At 43.0% G+C, this 17,556-nt stretch overlaps 1 protein-coding gene across 5 annotated transcripts in view; it reads left to right on the forward strand.

The window, feature by feature from the left end:
- The window catches only part of add3a (adducin 3 (gamma) a), a 104,477-nt gene that overhangs the window by 79,241 nt on the left and 7,680 nt on the right, over window positions 1-17,556 (forward strand). For all 5 annotated transcript variants that reach the window (XM_086211027.1, XM_086211026.1, XM_086211025.1 and 2 more), the window contains 11 exons: window positions 2,013-2,151; window positions 2,616-2,767; window positions 3,523-3,603; window positions 7,119-7,268; window positions 7,601-7,744; window positions 9,106-9,204; window positions 10,960-11,136; window positions 12,050-12,307; window positions 12,973-13,077; window positions 13,398-13,484; window positions 14,841-14,964. In XM_086211027.1, the coding sequence (XP_086067153.1) occupies window positions 2,013-2,151; window positions 2,616-2,767; window positions 3,523-3,603; window positions 7,119-7,268; window positions 7,601-7,744; window positions 9,106-9,204; window positions 10,960-11,136; window positions 12,050-12,307; window positions 12,973-13,077; window positions 13,398-13,484; window positions 14,841-14,964 (1,516 nt within the window). The remainder of the gene's footprint in view (window positions 1-2,012; window positions 2,152-2,615; window positions 2,768-3,522; window positions 3,604-7,118; window positions 7,269-7,600; window positions 7,745-9,105; window positions 9,205-10,959; window positions 11,137-12,049; window positions 12,308-12,972; window positions 13,078-13,397; window positions 13,485-14,840; window positions 14,965-17,556) is intronic.

A 17,556-nucleotide genomic window follows, 5' to 3' on the forward strand; every position in this document is an offset into this window, starting at 1 on the left:
GATCACAATGAAATTGTAGTTTTCTGAAAGGACCGGAGGTGTGTTAGGCTGAAAGTTTTCTGCGGGTAAATAAATACTGAAAGCTCAGCCGGTTGTGATGGGCAGGTTGATGACTGCTAGTTTACAGATTATTGTGATAACACTTGAGATGCAACACCTGTATTCTGGATTACAGTAAATAAGTGATGAATTCAAAATGGCTTCTGACACAATGTTGTTTTAACCACCATGATAACTGTTCCCCTGCGGTGCAGCTGAAGCAGGCAGCTGTCCACCAGTAAACAATCTCTTGAAGAAAAAAAAAACTAATGGGATGAGTTGATAGTCTTTATGTACAACTACAAGAGAGAGAGACAGAGAGACAGAGCGACAGAGCATCAATCCTCCAGCACAGTAAATGTCTGTAGTTAACTGAGGAATCTGCTTGATCACCACCACCACTCCTCTGTCAACGTGACGGCTAAACAGAAATGTCCAAAACAACAACAACAACTAAAAACCCACTGACTCTCAGACATGCACAACAAGCCTGTTACCATAGCAACATCGCCACCAGGGATGGAAGAATGTCTGGCCTTGGTTCAGCACCAGCAGTGCTCCGGGACTCTGGCTGTCTTTGTCCATTTAAACAAAATTCCCCCACACGGGCGTAAGACCAAAGCTTCGACCCTTTTGGCAAAACACTAATGGATCATCTCATGGGGTGACTAGACGGGGACAGGGACGACAGGAAGTGAAGAGTCAGAGAGGTTTCTGTGTTCAGACACACACACAGCTCTATTGAGAGACCGTTGCATCGGCCCTTGGATAAAACAAAAGCATTTATATTGGATGTCGCTCTCCTAGACAAGAGTCATCACATAGTAATGGAGTCATGGGCTGTTTTCACTCTCCTAGTGGGATGATTTCTCTAATAACAGAAGACAAAGATCTGATCTAGCGGGAGGAAATATCGACAGAGCAGACAGCCGAGTAACTTTTGATCGGAGTGTGTGATGGACATCCTTAAAGTGGACCAGGAGAGACAACATGATGTTTTACACTTCATTCTGTGTTTTCACAAAAACATGCTTGTGAAAGTATCAATTTACAAAGCAGTTTAAAAGTTGAGCACATTTACAGTCACCCTCTGCCCATCTTGAGTTCCCTTCTGTTTCATACCATTCAGCTATCTTACTACATGACTTCGCTGATGGAGCCGCGTCAGGTTTAACTAATCAATCAACATGCTGCAGCATCTGCAGAAACCTAATGACAATTAATGTAGGGAAGAAAATTCGAAACTAAAGAGAAAAAAAAAGGATTCATCTTGCTGGAATGAATTCGGACAACTCAAACTGTCACAACAGGCAGGAGCAGTTTGTCTGCACCTTTAGCTGATAGAGGAAGGTGAGGTCACCTGCTGAGAGGTTAACAAACTTAAGATTATCAGCAGCTTCACACACGGTATCACTTCCTGGGTTTGACCGGAGATCACATGTCCAGCAGGTTCAGATCCTTACCAGCTGTTTACTGATACTTATTGATTTATGAGGTGTTTCAAGATGAAGAAAGGGAAAGTATGATTTGGTCTATGTGATGTTGGCGGCATGACTGAAGCTTACACACACACACACACACACACACACACACACACACACACACACACATACATAAAAACCACATACACTCTGTCACTCCAGGCAGCCAATTCAGTGTCAGCTGGTTGTATCGTTCCTTCTGAGTGGTTCAGATAGACACCTGAGGACCATGAGTAATCTGTGATTGAACGCTCTCCCCTGTTCTTCTTCTCTTCATGTTCCCACGTTCTTATTCTCTCTATCCTTTTTCATTTTTGTTATTTTGAAGTGAAACTAAACAACCCAAAATTGTTTACTCTTGTGAGTCAAAGTGGGTGAATTTAGGTGGAAGTTAATACTCATTGTTATGTTTGGAAAATGCAGAGAGTTCTTAAACATGAGTGCATGATGATTAAGATGGTGTCTCCTCTGATGTCTCCTCGTCTTCCTCAGGCCTTCAAGGAGGAGTTGGAGAGTCTGATCCAAGAGCAGCAGCGGAAGGGCAACAACCCCACTGGTCTGCTGGCCCTCAGACAGATCGCTGACTTCTTCATGGCCAGCTCAGTGGCTGGTTTCAACACCTCCCCCCTTAGTGAGTAGTGATGTGACCCGTTACCTAGGCAACCAGACACCAACATTGAACAGAACATGCCACCCTTGCCCGGGGTGCAACCACTGTGAACTGCTCTCAAAACCAGAGCATCAGTATGTGAAGACAGGAGATCCAAAATGCAAACACAAGCTTTGTGTGCTGGAGGGCTGATACACCGACTCGACCCCAGACTCCGGAAGAGCCGTGCATATTTCTCTGGGGTTTGATCCTTTGTGAGTTATGTCCAGGAGTCTGCTTCAAATCACAGCAGAGGAATGCACGACGAATTACACATCAAAGGCTGCAGAGCAGTCCAATTCAAAATGTACATAATGAATGCGTCCAATTAGAGAAGCCAGATGTGTCTGATCCGAACGTCATCAACTTATAGATAATAATGACATTGAGAAAAAAATAGTTTTTTTGTTTTTTTTTTGGTGATTGTTGATGTTGTTTTCGCGCAGGTCTTGGGATGGTCACTCCCATCAACGACATGTACGGCGTTGAATCCACCGCCATGGTGAAAGGAGAGAAGCTGACACGCTGTAAACTGGCCAGCCTCTACAGACTGGTGGACCTCTTCAGCTGGGCCCACTTTGCTAACTCCTACATCACAGTAAGACAGACTAAGACGTGACCCTAAACTGCAACACCAAAACAATGGTGGCATCTGTTTTGAATCAGATGTTCTACGCTCTGACTGTCCCTCACACAGATGTAGTTCCAATGCTACGACTACCTGTGCTGCTGCCTCTTAAAGGAACCATCTTTCCATCCACCTTAATGCAGACAGCGAGGTGTAACAGCAGCACATAAACTGGGCTGTTATTTACAGTATTTTGTACCATATTGACTGAGGCGTTGTGTAGCGTTCTCGGTTTATTTGACACTGGTCAAGCCAGTTATCATACAAAGTTTTAAAATATTGTCAAGAAAAGCAGTAAAAAATCTCAGATTGTTTCCATTGTGGCCAGTTATGTGTTGACAGTCAAGAAGGCTGAATTAGTCCAAGTGACTAGACATCATCCAACAACAGCAAACCATTAAAGCCAGAATAACAGATCTGGACTCTAGAGGGCCTTCAAAAATCATCAAGGACATCCACGCTAGAACTGACACTCAAATCAGCTAACAGAAAACATATGTCATCCATCCATCAGGATAAAACTGTGTGTGTTTGTGTGCCTGTGCCTCAAACATGTGTGTGTGTGTGTGTGGGGGGGGGTCACCTCACAGGAAACTAGCATCTTTGATAGCAGGTGCAGCAAATGAGAGCACAAGGAAGTGATTTCAGCCACGGTTACTAAGACAAACTATAGAACCAATTAGTTGTCTTGATATGAGTCAATCCCAATCTTTCTCTTCACCCAGGGCCGAGTCAGCAAGGAGCAAGATCACATCCTCATCATCCCCAGAGGGCTGTCGTTTGCCGAGGCGTCCGCATCCAACCTGGTAAGACGAGTACCACCAACACACCACTTAGAGATTATTAACCTCCGTATTCTGCTCAAAGTATAATTTTTACTCCATGAAGTAAAAGTATACAGATGAAGCTCAGATGAGGTGGATTCATATTTATAACTGTAAAAAAAAAAAGATATGATTTAATAAAGCTAAATGAAATTAGAACCATGAAAAATACCCAAAGTAAAGATCATAAATTCTTGGTCAGTGATTTAGTTATATCGAAACAGTAGGGTGTGTGTGTGTGTGTGTGTGTGTGTGTGTGTGTGCGTGCGTGCGTGCGTGTGTGTGTGTTTGGCTCATATTGATGCAAACTTGATCCAAGAGTTTTGATCATGGAAACAATGATAATTACACAAATTTACAAAGTTGATCCAGGCAGAGGATTTTCAATGGCACGATCCATGTGTTTAAAAGATATTTACTATTCTAAAATTTAGTCCTTGTGCAGGTGTACAGTTTGACTTAGCTGGCACTAGTCATTATTTTAAGCGAGTAAATACAAATTATCATGAATCCGACTCTCCAGTGAGTAAAATCCTGTTTGGATGCAAAGTAGAAGAGGAGAGTGGCAAGAAGAGGGAAGCAGAGACACAAACAAACGGAAATAGAAACTGAATTACAGGGAGTTTAAATGCGGGGCAGGAGGAAACAGGGCTACCAGCAGATTATTACACATCTGTCCACACGGCATCATGTCTACTGGTGTAACAATATGTGTACTCGGTGACCTGAAACTAGGCGACCCGGCAACTACTTTATTTGCTGACTCGTGAGAGGAAAAGTGTGAGGCGGAGAGATTGGACCTTCTGCAGGTCGTCCAGGGGAGCCAATTAAAACACACGTGACAGATGAGGAGGGACAGAATGTCTGTAGATGGTTATGTAACAAGTTCAACCATCTGTTTTCACCGTACAAAGAACTACCTGTCTGATTGAGCAAAGCAGGAATATCCAAGTTTATGTCAAAATAACACACTCAGGTGAGGGTGGACAGCTGGACGTAGCATCCGTGCCGCTGTCAGGCTGCGATTTCGTATCAAACTCAGTTGAAGGTCACTTCCAGCTGCTGACCTACTTTCAGCTGCTGCCTGTTGATAAAGCTTTCCACTCACGTAAAGTGCCACTGCTCATTTCATTCTTGATGCTTCTGCATTTGGTTTCATCATTTTTTTGCAAAAATCCTTCCTGAATGGTTTATTTTCTGTTTTATAGAGAACAATATGATCATTTATGGGCTGAATTATGCGGTGATAGTTTATCTCTTTAGATTTTTTTTGGATTCAAATCAACAAAACTATATTTGGAAGTCACATGTCCTTGTGAATGCGTTTGTTCTCTCTCAGCGCTCCAGCCTCCTCCCAGTCACCAGAAACATGGGCAATGGATTCATAGGAGACTCCTTCAGTTGCTGTAATGTTCTGCTTTCTTTTTGTGAGTCCTGGACTTGTGACCCGTCGCGGTTGTACTGGGATAGGTGACCCAGTTTAGGCTGAGCAGTATAGATCTGAATAAAGGAATATAAATATAAAGGAATATCACACAAAGTCTGTATTGTATCCACTTTTGGTCTTCATAATAAGAGCTTGATCAGGTTACTGTCTCTGCCACTGTAAAAGTACAACCAAAGAAGTTGAAAAGAAAGTTGAACAAAATCTACATTCTATAAACACTGTCTGATGTATTGTGGCACAACATCTATTTACTAATTGTGCTAATTACAGTAAGAAATATAAAATGAAAAAACATGAAAAAAACTAAATATGTATAGTTTGATTGTCTTTGGTGGTGTTGGCCATTAATGTCTGTGTTTGTGAAAGTAATGACCACATCAGTGCGGCTGACAATTGGAACGAGTTTTTTTGTGTGTGTGTCTCTCTTAGGGTTTGTTTTGATATTTATCATCAGTGTTTGGAAGCAGACAGATTAGAATGAGTCACGGTGAAGGTTTAAGTTGGATTACTTTCAGTCCACCTCACCCTCCTCGTCCCTGTTGGAGCGCGGTCTCTCTCTCTCTCTCTCTCTCTCTCTCTCTCTCTCTCTCTCTCTCTCTCTCTCCGTTTGGGGTTGTAGTCGGTGCAGCTGCAGGCTTTGACATTTGAAGGCTGTGATCATTATCACGTCAGAGGGTCTGTAGGTTAAAATGCAGCTGCTCACTTCGCTTAACTTGATCGCTCCTCTGGGGTCCATGCGGCCCCTCACACCTTCCCAGGAGCCTCTCTGCACTCTCGTGTCTACAGAAATATCTTATCATCAACTGCGTCACGTTTCATAATCTCTCTGACGCGTCCTTTGGCATCTTTTTTATATTTAGACGTTGGTCACAAGGCCCCTCAGCTGTTTGACTGACGGGCTGCTGCAGAGGGAGCCTGCTGCTCTCTGAAGGACGTGACAGGGTGAACTGATACTCGACTGGACACGTGATATTACACAATCGATGTTCAATCAATGTTCTCTCTGCTGCCTTTGGCTGCGTGTGTACATACAGATGGGGATGGATGGTCAGTCACGCCGTTGGCTTCGCTCTGCTAATGAGCAGGCAATAATGCAGTCATCCATCCAAACACCATTCAGGACACGTTTCAGGATCTTCAGACTGAAGCTTTTGCTTACTGATCCATGATTTAAAATCCAAGTCTGTCCTGAGTTGTGCTGTGTTGGGAGAGTTGAGTTTTTCAGGTACCAAAACCACTGTATTGAAATTTCTGCTCTGATAAGTGTTGAATACATACAAGTTATTCTAAATGTATGAACATACAGACCTTTTAGTGTGGAAAGATTCTTGAACACCATCGACATGTAAAAGTGAATAACTGGTAATTCTAGGAAAAATGTCGTTTTAAAACATGTAAATGAAGCAAGGATAAAGAAAGTTCAAGAATTCTGATACTCTGTATAGAAGCATGAGTAAAAGATGAGACTGAGCAGGGCGTATTCCCTGATACATAGAACACACAGCCTGCAGTGTTAAGTTTGTAGCAGAGAAAAATGTGGATGGCAGAGTACAAGACCCTCAGGTGTAGCTGTTTCTGTTTATTACCAGTTTTACTGCAAGATCTGACATCTGCTCTCGCTGGAGTTCTCTCTCTTCCTTCAGAGTTATGGTTTTAGTCTCTTTACACTCCTCCAGCTCTCCCGTATGTCCTCCCTCCAATAATCCAATAACATCTAAACTGACTGGTAATGAAGCTGTCATAGTAAAGGATGTCATGTCCTGCAACATTATGTTTCCTCCTCGTTCAGTTCATTTCCTGGAGAGGGGCAGACAAGGAAGACGACTGGCTGATAATGTGATTTCTGTCATCACACTCATTGAGTTTGACTTGTGTCTGTTTAGATCATGTTGAAGGCTTATCAGCCGTGTTTGTGTTGCGCAGGCGTTGATCTGATTACAGCCGAGGAATACTTGATCAGTCATACTCCACATTACCAGTTTTACACAGAATGCAGAAATCAGTCAACCTTCCGCTGACCGCAGCTCTTCTCCTCCTCCTCTTCCTCCAGGTGAAGGTCAACATCATCGGGGACGTGATCGAGCAGGGCTCCACTAACCTGAGAGTTGACCCGGCGGGTTTCAGCCCCCACGCTGCCATCTACTCCATGCGACCAGACATCCGCTGTGTCATACACGTGCACACCCCGGCCACAGCTGCAGTCAGTACACATATCAGTCCTGCTCTGAAAGCAAATGCACGTCTGAAACCTGAACCTAGAGCTCCCAGTGATAAACAAATCAAGCATTTTGGAATGAGCCACAGCAGAGATGCGTAGACAAGCAGAGGATGTAATTAAATCAGTAAAAACTACCAGGACGCATCTGCTGGAAGTAAATAACCACCTTACTAGACAATGAAGTGCCCTATGAGGTGCAGCGATGCAGTTATATTTCATTTGCTAAGAAGAAGCCTCCCACAGAGACAATCGGAAGCATCTAGAAGAGACCTGTCTTCTCTGATGTGTCTTCTCCTCCCTCCGCCCTGTTCCAGGTCTCATCTATGAAGTGTGGCATCCTACCCATTTCCCAGGAGTCACTGATTCTGGGTGACATCGCCTACTACAACTACCAGGGTAGCCTGGATGACCAGGAGGAGCGCCGAGAGCTGCAGAAGGCACTGGGGCCTACAGCAAAGGTAGGAGGACCCACAGCTGCCAGGGCTCCGATCTCAGCTCACCAGTGAAGAAATAAGATGTCATAGCACACGAAAGCCATCAAGGCACAGAAGAGATCTTAAATACTTTCTTAAAAAAATCAATACATACACAGGAAGTTAGGAACAGACACCCAGAAAATAATTGGGATTCAGCCTAGAATGAACCAGCATGTAAAGTTGTGTTGGATTTGGTGAAATGGTTCTCAAGCTCGTTCTCTCTGGTACTCCAGCTTCCTCCCACAGTCCAAAGACATCAAGAGGGGACAAGGCTGATTGATACTCTAAATTGACTGTAGGTGTGACTGTGAGTGTGAATGGTTGTCTGTCTCTATGTGTTGGTCCTGTGATGGACTGGTGACCTGTTCAGGGTGAACCCTGCCTCTCACTCGAAGGCAGCTGGGATAGACTCCCTGCAACCCTTAACAGGATAAGCGGTAGAAAATGGATGAATGGATGGTTCTTGACCTCCAAGGAGCCCCTAACAGTGAGCAAAGCAACACAGTTCTGTCTTTTCTTCAATTATCTCAACAACGGTTCATCTGATCCACGACAAACTCAGCCTGAGCATCACTGGTGCTTCATGAAACTGCAGTCGTGAGTTCAAAAGTTGTTAGGATGAATGGTTCTCACTTTTGGCAGCCAAAATTGTATTTTTCCTATTCTGATTTCTGATTGCCAGTCGCATTGTTAAATGTTTTGTGAAATCACCACAAAGCCAAGTGACAAGCACTCCTCTTTACCTTCATAATGAATGCACCAATTACACTCCATTCATTCGACTACAAGCAAAAGTAGAAGAGAACTGAACATCTCAGAGAGGTTGAGAAAGAAGCAGAAAGTGGTTTTTGGAGGTGTTTGTACCTGGACCCTGCAGGCATCCAGAGAGACATGAACTCATCATCAGGGTGTATTTAAAGGAGCAGGAGCATGACGGTCCAGCCAGCACCTCCTGCTGAAATATCAGAGGGCTCCCCTCTGTATCTCCTGCCTTCACTCTATGGACATTTTAGCTCTTTCAAATGTGTGTGAGCATCATTATTCCAGTTCGCCCCTCCCTGCGTGTGTTTTGCTACAGTTGAAATGATCAGAGATTAATAGAATTTATCATTGGCAGCACATCATGGAAGTCCCGGGGATTTCCATCACTGGCGTGTCCTCGTACCAGAGCTCAGCCCACGATGACGCACGGAATAAAAAAGTGTCCCTGTGGTTATTTGATTATTTATCTAAAGGCGTGACACATAATTGAGCATTTAGAAAAATTGACTATTAAACACTCTATCAAACTCTTTCAAACTCTATCAAAAATGAATGATTAATCCTGTGTGTTTGTGTTGAAGGTGTTGGTGCTGAGGAATCATGGCGTGGTTGCACTTGGAGAGACCATCGAAGAGGCCTTTCACTACATCTACAATGCCCAGTATGCCTGTGAAATCCAGGTACACACACACACACACACACACACACACACACACACACACACACACACACACACACACACACACACACAAGGTCACGTTTGTTGTTTTGGTTACCAAACACATTCCAGCACCACGCAGCGTCAGATCAGCACGCCGGCAGAAGCTTTCCTGCTAATTCTACTCATTGTCCAGCAGTTTCCACTCTGATTTACATCCAAACCAACTCTGGATGTGTGGCTGGATTTGTGTGGTAGCAGTTTCAAGTCACGCCAGTGACGAGCTGACGTGTTGTTGGCGACGTTGGTCCACAGCAGCATCCATAGAGGGCCGTTCTTTCCCTTTCTAATGTAGAGAGGCTGAAACCTGGATCAGTCAGTAAGACTTGCTGTAATAGTTCCCAACCGTGATGGCTCGTAGACCCCTCCTAACAGGTTCTAATCCCAGTGGAGACTGGATCAAATATTGAATACAATACTATATCAAAATACCGGGATTTGTAAAAGGAATGTTTGACTCTCATTATCTTGGGACTCCTCAGATTGACCTGTTTGGGAACGTTAAGTCTAAAAAAAAAAAAGGCAATAATAGTATTAAAGATGGCCCCTGACACACAAAAATTATTGTATTTTTTAAATTTTGCAGAAACAATTGATATATAACGACCACATTCAAATCTTTAAAATGCCACAACCTACTTCTCCCTTATTAAAAAATGTTCAGAATATATGAAGAAATAAACATTTAACGTTTATCATGTTAAACGTCTGGATGTTTCTTGCTTCTCAACAAAGTCCGTTTGTCCACTGGAAGCTGCAGGTTTCAAGCTACACTACACTTGTGTGTATGCTTCATTTTATCCGGGATCCGTTGGCAAAAAATATTTCGAGAGTGCTGGTAGGATTTTGTGAAATATGAGTTGCAGCAAACACAAGAAAGCAAACAAAAAGCACAGAAGAGAAATAGATGTATTTTTTTATCATAATTATTGTTATAAAGTAAAGAAAGCTCCACGGTCCATCTTAAAATGTCAGTTTGTCAAAATGAGCAGAGCCCTCATTGAAGTCCACGTTAGTGAAGTTACAGATCTTTAAATCTGCACCTACTGCTGTATTTTTCGTTTTTTTCTGTCGCTAGATGAACCTAAATCACTCCAACAACTATATTCCTCCGTTACACCTCATACATCTACTACTTACATTTGTTCTTCCATGCAATTCATTGACAAAATATGTCTTAGACTGTTGAAAATAATCTTAAAAAGGTTTTAAGAAGCATTACATCTAATTGTCTTATACCTGTGGACCCCCGGTGTGAGTCTGAGAAGCTTGTACAGGTTTTAGAGTGTGAGGTTGGTATTTCCTTTGTTACAGAGTCTCGTGAGTCTTTGTATGGTGGATTTTAGTGATGTTGTCATGTCCCTCGCTGGCAAACCAAATCTCCTGACTGCACCCAGTCAAGCAAAAGAAAACATTAATCCGTCCTGTAAAGCCCAGCTTAATTTCTATAAATAAATCCCCCAACCATGTTTGTTGTTATCCATGAGTGACATGTTCCTTGGTGTTACGGTAACCATAGTGAGAGAGGTACAGTAGTGAAGGAAGGTTTTATGGAATTACAGATTTGTCCCGGGCTCAGAGGGGCGTTGCTGCACGCTAGTAGCAATATTTGAATATCACAAGGATTTTAGTGACTGAACGATGTCTGGTGATAGAAAAGCTGCTGTGTAGCATCAGTGGAAGAGCTCCCGTGCATCTCCCTCTGTCCGTGTTGTAGGTCAATGCCATCTCGTGTGCTGGCAGCGTGGACAACCTGATTGTGCTGGACCAAGAGAAGTACAAATCACGCGTGTTTGAGTTGAGTTCAGCAGCTGATATCAACTTAGGCGGTCAGTACAAGTGGAAGATTGGCGAGCTGGAGTTTGAGTCTCTGATGAGGATGCTGGATAACCTGGTGAGTGTGAGCACACAAATAGGAATATTATATATACACTGTAGGATATGATATTAAATTATTGAATGTTAAAATGACTGATTTAGGGTTCATAATGTCATGGAAAATACAGAGAAATCATAGAATTTCAAAATGTCAATTTTTCCAGGCCTGCTAAAGATTTGGAAAATATCTACAGTGAGGATAAAAAAAGGATTTGCACATTTAAAATAATCTTATACACTTGCACCTTTGCAGGGTAGCGTATCACAAAACAGTTTCCCCAGACGTTTCAATAAGGTGCCTCACCAGTCAAACAAAAATGATGTTCATGTTTTATTTCTTGAAGATTGAATCCATGTTTTCAATCAGAAACAGAAGCCAGAGTTGAAGCTCAGTGTTGTCTGAGTTCTGTTTCCTGATTCAAAACATGAATTCAATCTTCGACAAATCAACGATTTTTCGACTGTTGTGCCGTATGCCGGCAAATTTCAGCATAGATTTCCGTTAGTTTTTCATGTGTAAACGGACATATTAGAAAATAATTGGTCAGAAGCCTGGAAAAGACATTGGAAAACTGTGCGTGAACCCAGCTGTTATGATGATCTATACTATGGAGTTTTTATGTTAAATCTTGGACTCGATACTTACTGTATGTGTCCCGACTTTCAGACCTTCTCTATTATTTGTCTCAGACCAAAGGTTAAATCAGTAGATCCCAAAAGCTCCTGGTTGGACAGAGTTGGGAGTGTCCACAGACACACAGGCCTGGCTGCTCTCTTTGGGAGGGGCACTTAAAAAAAGTAGAGATAATTTAAGAAATGCAGGCAAAGATGCAATATACTGAGAGGAAGAAGTGATTAAAATATAAATGTGATGTTGAAGTGGGGTCCTGCTGTTTTTCTGTTCCTTATTGTCTCTGTCTCGCTCGCAGGGCTACAGGACAGGATATGCCTACCGACACCCCATTGTGCGGGACAAGCCGAGGCACAAAAGCGACGTGGAGATCCCCGCCACCGTCACGGCGTTCATGTTCGAGGAGGATATAGACGGTGGCGCCACGCGGCTGCCCTTCAAGTTCCTACAGCAGCGGCAGCAGAGGGAGAAGACGCGCTGGCTGAACTCACCCAACAGCTACACCAAGGTCAACGTGGAGGGTGGAGAAGAGCGCTACAACAGCAGGACAACCACGGTGGGCAAGCTTTGATGTAGTTTACGCACGCGCGCACACACACACACACACACACACACACACACACACACACACACACACACACACACACACACACACACACAGCACTCTTTTGAGTGTGGAGAACATGTGTATTAATGCCAGTACAGGAATGAGTCTCAATATTGTGTACTACCTAATGTGATACTAGGCCGCCACCTGTTGGTCAAACAAAGAATGACACCCATTTGTGTTCAATTGCAATTCATCCAGCTTTGAAATACTCCCTTGATGTAATGTCACACCAAAAGTTCACATCTATGTTGATAAAAATAGAGGGATGTATTTTTTTTCTTTTTTAACGCTTTACCCTTGTGTGTATGTATATAGACGTACGGAGCGTATGTACAGCGACAAGATGGACAGAATTAACTTGCCATCGTAAGCTAAAAAACAGCAATGACAAAATGTAAATAAATCAACAGTTCCTGTTGCAACATGATGGCAAAAGCGCTGTAAAACATCACATTAAGAAAGAACAGGGGAAGCAACAGAGAAAAACAAGCGAAAAGGAGCCAGAAAAAAAGTAGCCCTTTGTTCATGCCAGAGCTTAAGCATCAGAAGGGTTAACCATTAGTAGTTGTTGTTGTTGTTGTTTTCATCTTCCATGTTTCCTCCCATTACAGTGGATGAAGGCAGAGGAGACCGGAACCCCGATCCGGATCGAGGACCCCAATCAGTTTGTCCCTCTCAACACAGACCCCGGTGAGGTCTTGGCCAAACGGAACAAAGTGAGTCAGATTCCTGCTCTAACGCTGCATTAATGGTAACCAAAGGTCACGTTAAAGCATTTGGATGATGTTTTATCATGTTAAAGTCAAACTTTCAGTAATAAACAATTCATGAAGATGCTGAGTTTCTAAATGATCCCAGACTTGAGTCTTTGACTTGGTGAGAATTTCAAGAATTTTCATCTCAAATCCATGATGGGAAAGAGAAACAGTAGAGTGATAGCATTCTGAACTGAGGGTGCTTGAGTTTAGTGTTGAGGTTCTGAATTGTTTTCTTCCCGGTACCTTATGACATCACCTTGTGTTTTGTCCTATTACAGATCAGAGAGCAGAATCGGTTCGATGTGATGACGTCAGGACCGCGCTCGCAGCACCTCGCAGGGATCCCTGCTGATGAGCCGCGGCGGGTGAGTGGAGAGAGGAGGGAGGGTTGTTTTTTTAATAGATTTCTCTATAAACGTCACACAGTACAGTCAGCCAGTCACACAGTGACAAAGGCATTTATTTATTTTTATACAAACGATGTTCTGGCTTATTAAAATAATGAGTTTTTCGCAATAAAATTATCCAGCCTCCGTTCTAGAGTTTTATTAAACTGATATCTTTTTTTTTTGTTTTGTTTTGTTTTCTGTTTTGTCATAAATACTGTGGGAGGTATTTTAGTGGAGCGGAACTTTATAAGTGTATATTTGTCATGGTGGGAAAAGCACAAGTAATAAAATACATCGCACATGAAAGTGGATCAGGAAGTACATTACAAGAGACTTTGATAGCCGCACAGCCCCAAGTGGAGGTCCAGTCAGTGCAACAAAACAAAACAAAACAAAAACTAAGGATGAACTGTTACATTTTAAAAAACTGCTCAGCCCGTTAGTGACACCTTTTGGCCACAAGGTGGAGACAGGTGAACACATGATGCTGAGTCTCTGTGAGTCGTACCAGTTGCACAGAATGAAACGGTTAAATATTGATTTTGATATTCTTGCCGCTGACTTGTTTGTGGTGGGTATCTTGTCTTGAAGGATCTGGTGCAGATAAAAGTTCTGGTAAATATACAGAATTGTTTGCTAATTGTTTGCAGTGTTTAATCTGTTTCATTCTTTTTTTTGTGCTCTGAACAGTGATTTATCTGTTCAGAGCACAAACACCGCATGACACAGACATTCTAAATGTCATCAGTGGTTTTGTGTGTCGGGCACATTTGAACTCCTTTTTTTATGAGATGATGAAATATAACAGTGTGTTTCAGCATGAATGTGGTTTTTTTATACCGATCTATGGAGATATGTCATTTTATGTGTGTATTTTGTACATGCATGTCACTTGTTTTGATGATATGATGGTAAAATATATTGTGTCTCTCATCTGTTTAACATTTGCTGAATAATTGGAAGAAAAGCTTCGTAAAGTGTGTGTGTGTGTGTGTGTGTGTTGATTGGAGAATTGTGTGATGTGGTTGGTTCACTTTATATGAGCAGGCTTGTGTGTAAGTCTGCCCTGAAGTCTATTTTGGGACTGTGTATATAGTTTTGATTTTTTTTTTTTATTTGTGTGTGAAAGAGTGAAAGATTTGTATGTGTGTGTACATAGAAGCACCAGCAGATATTATCCATCTGTGTTGGCAAAAAGATTTTTCAGTGAGTGCATGCATGTGCTGCCTGACTGTTTTGTGTGTGTATGTGTGTTCACTGACTCTTTCCGTGTTTGTGTGTGTGTGTGTGTGTGTGTGTGTGTGTGTGTGTTCTCATGCTCATCCCTCTCAGCCATACGTACCCACAGAGGAGGAGCAGATGGCTCCCCTGCCTCCCAACCCCTTCAGTGAGCTGTCAGAGAAAGACCTGGAGGAATATCGCAAGAATGTGGAGAGAAGGCAACTGGGCCTCAGCGGTACTGAACTCACTCACACACACACACACACACACACACACACACACACACACACACACACACACACACACACACACACACACACACACACACAGAGCAGACAAAACTCTGAGCTCATGAATGTCCATAGATGTGTGGATCTAAGCCTGAACCCGTTCATGCTCAACACCACAAGAGCCTGTTCACACTGAGAGACATATGGGGACACACACACACACACACACACACACACACACACACACACACACACACACATAAAAGCAGCAGCAGCAGGTGCTCCAAGTGTAGTCCACAGCAGAAAGAGCTTCCACTCACATTTTTGTAACAAAGCAAATGTAATCAGTGATCAACATGCAGCATATACGTTTAAGCTCTTACCTGCTGGTCTGGATTACAGATGTAGAGCTGATCATTTCTCAGCGTTGATGCTGGAGACAGGCTGCACTCATCCAGATGTATTTATGTGCGTAACACATTCATTGTTTCTATCAATGGAGTTTAATCATTGAGCTGCTACATATCTTGCCTAAACATGTCTTTACCATGACTCTTTAATAATGACATCTCTGTTATCATTTAAAGAAGTAAACTGTACCAATGAAGTTGGCTAAAATAATTACAACAACAGTTTTGACTCACAATCAAATTCCAGGAAAATACAAACTCAGGCTTCAAAGGCTGAAATCACCCAGGTATCCCCTCCTCCCTCCTCTTGATCGAGGGAGCTCAGAGTAACACCTCCAGACCCTACATGGTCTCCTCCTGTCAGCCGGCCCAGCCGATGACGGGGTACCGTGCCTGGTTAGTGACCATCAGTTGTCCTCTTCCTTTCCAGTGGCATCATGGGATAGTTTGAGAATCTAACCCCAAGATAAACATGTGAAAATGATGTAAAAATACAAATCATGTTAGTGCAAAGCTAGGGCAAATATAAATGGATGTTATGAAATGTTCTCGAAGAGAATTTATAGTTGTGCATTTTGGATGATGTCACAATTATTTCATTATTATTACATTCATGTTATTTGGTTTGGGTTTTTTCCCAGAGTGCTTTGCAACCTTTATTTCATTTCTCTAAAATGGGAATAAGATGCAGGATCCGTACGCACAGCCAGATGTGGACACGTGCTGCTGAAGCCTTGTGCGATTTGTTTAAAACAGCTGAACTCGGGCCGAGTCTTTGTCTGAAATATTGTTCTGCCTTTACCAGCGTGTTCCTCCTGCTTGTTACATGAATGCAGAACCTCTTGAGTGTGTTCCACGCTCTGCCTCTGCTGATTTGTTGCCTCTACAATCCTGGTCTGTAGCTTGGTCTCCTTAGCAGCAGCCCCAGTAGACACACATACACACACCCCTATATATCTTTCAACATGACAGTGTGTTCCCAGCAGGCTTCCCTGCTCCCTTCATCTGCATTAGCCCCGTGTCCACACACAGACAGACAGTCAATGCTAATCATATTAGCCCAGTGCCTTTCAGAGCAGCAGGGGGAAAATCAATAGTGACTAGATAGTGAAGGGGGGTCCTCCACCAGTCCATGTTCTCCTCAGGCCCTTCACCACCTTACTCCAGATTAATGTGTGTATTTATCCGCACGTGTTTATGTGCATATGACACGTAAGCGCAATGTGTGTGTACGTGTGTGAGAGGGCCAGTATGACTAAGACAGCAGACCGCACAGACAGCAGGTCTTCACACCCGCCACATGAACAGAGCTGGTTGCTATGACACTATTGCCCCCACAGCCCCACGAATCCCCAGTGGCCAATCTGGATGCCAGCTGGAGACCGTCTGGAATGGCCTAAAACATGCCTAGGCCGCACACATGCACACGCACACAAACACACACTCTGAAAGGTTTAGCCTGTGATTAGTGGTGTCCAGTCCACCATGGTTATTAGAGGTGGTGTACTAATACCAAATGTCCAAGCTGATTCAGTTCTTGTTCTAACATACTGTAAAATATGAAGTCCTACTTTGTTGGCTCATCGTGGTCAAAATCCACTTTTGAGACGCCTGGATTATGCAACCTTCTCCCGACCTCAGCGGCTCCCTCCTAATATCTCAACTGTGTGTTTCCATGTCAGTATCAGCACATACAGAACAAATGAACACTTTGTCAGCACAGAACAGCTTGTTATGTAACACACTCTATAGGCCGTGCACGAGGGAGTCGCGAATGTTGCTTCCCCCAAGTGAGTGTGCAACCCTGAACGTGCTAATGAACGTGCTAATGTTGGAATATCATTCAAATGCAGTTAATGAACTAATGACGCTACTAATGCTTCTCTCTACTTAGCAGGGTTTTTGTTTTTTGTTTTTTCTAAAGCTGCCGCAAACTTTTTTCATAAGATGAATTAAATTACGTAAGAACTCTTACCGGTTTTTAGAAAAGAAAATCCTTCGGCACAGATGACGAGCGCTGACAGCACTCTTTTCGGCATGAATATGGTTTAAATTGACACAAGGTTAGAAGATTAAATCGGGGTGATACAGTACCAGTGTTCATGTAAGAAGATTGAAAAAGTAGGAGTAGAAACCTGCAACAACAACAAAAGCCCAAAAAATCCTCTGCTTTCTTCTACTTCAATA

This window comes from Aulostomus chinensis, chromosome 8 (genome assembly GCF_037954235.1).
Source record: "Aulostomus chinensis isolate RoL2024-O1b breed Wild chromosome 8, RoL_Achi_v1.0, whole genome shotgun sequence".
Taxonomy (NCBI): domain Eukaryota; kingdom Metazoa; phylum Chordata; class Actinopteri; order Syngnathiformes; family Aulostomidae; genus Aulostomus; species Aulostomus chinensis.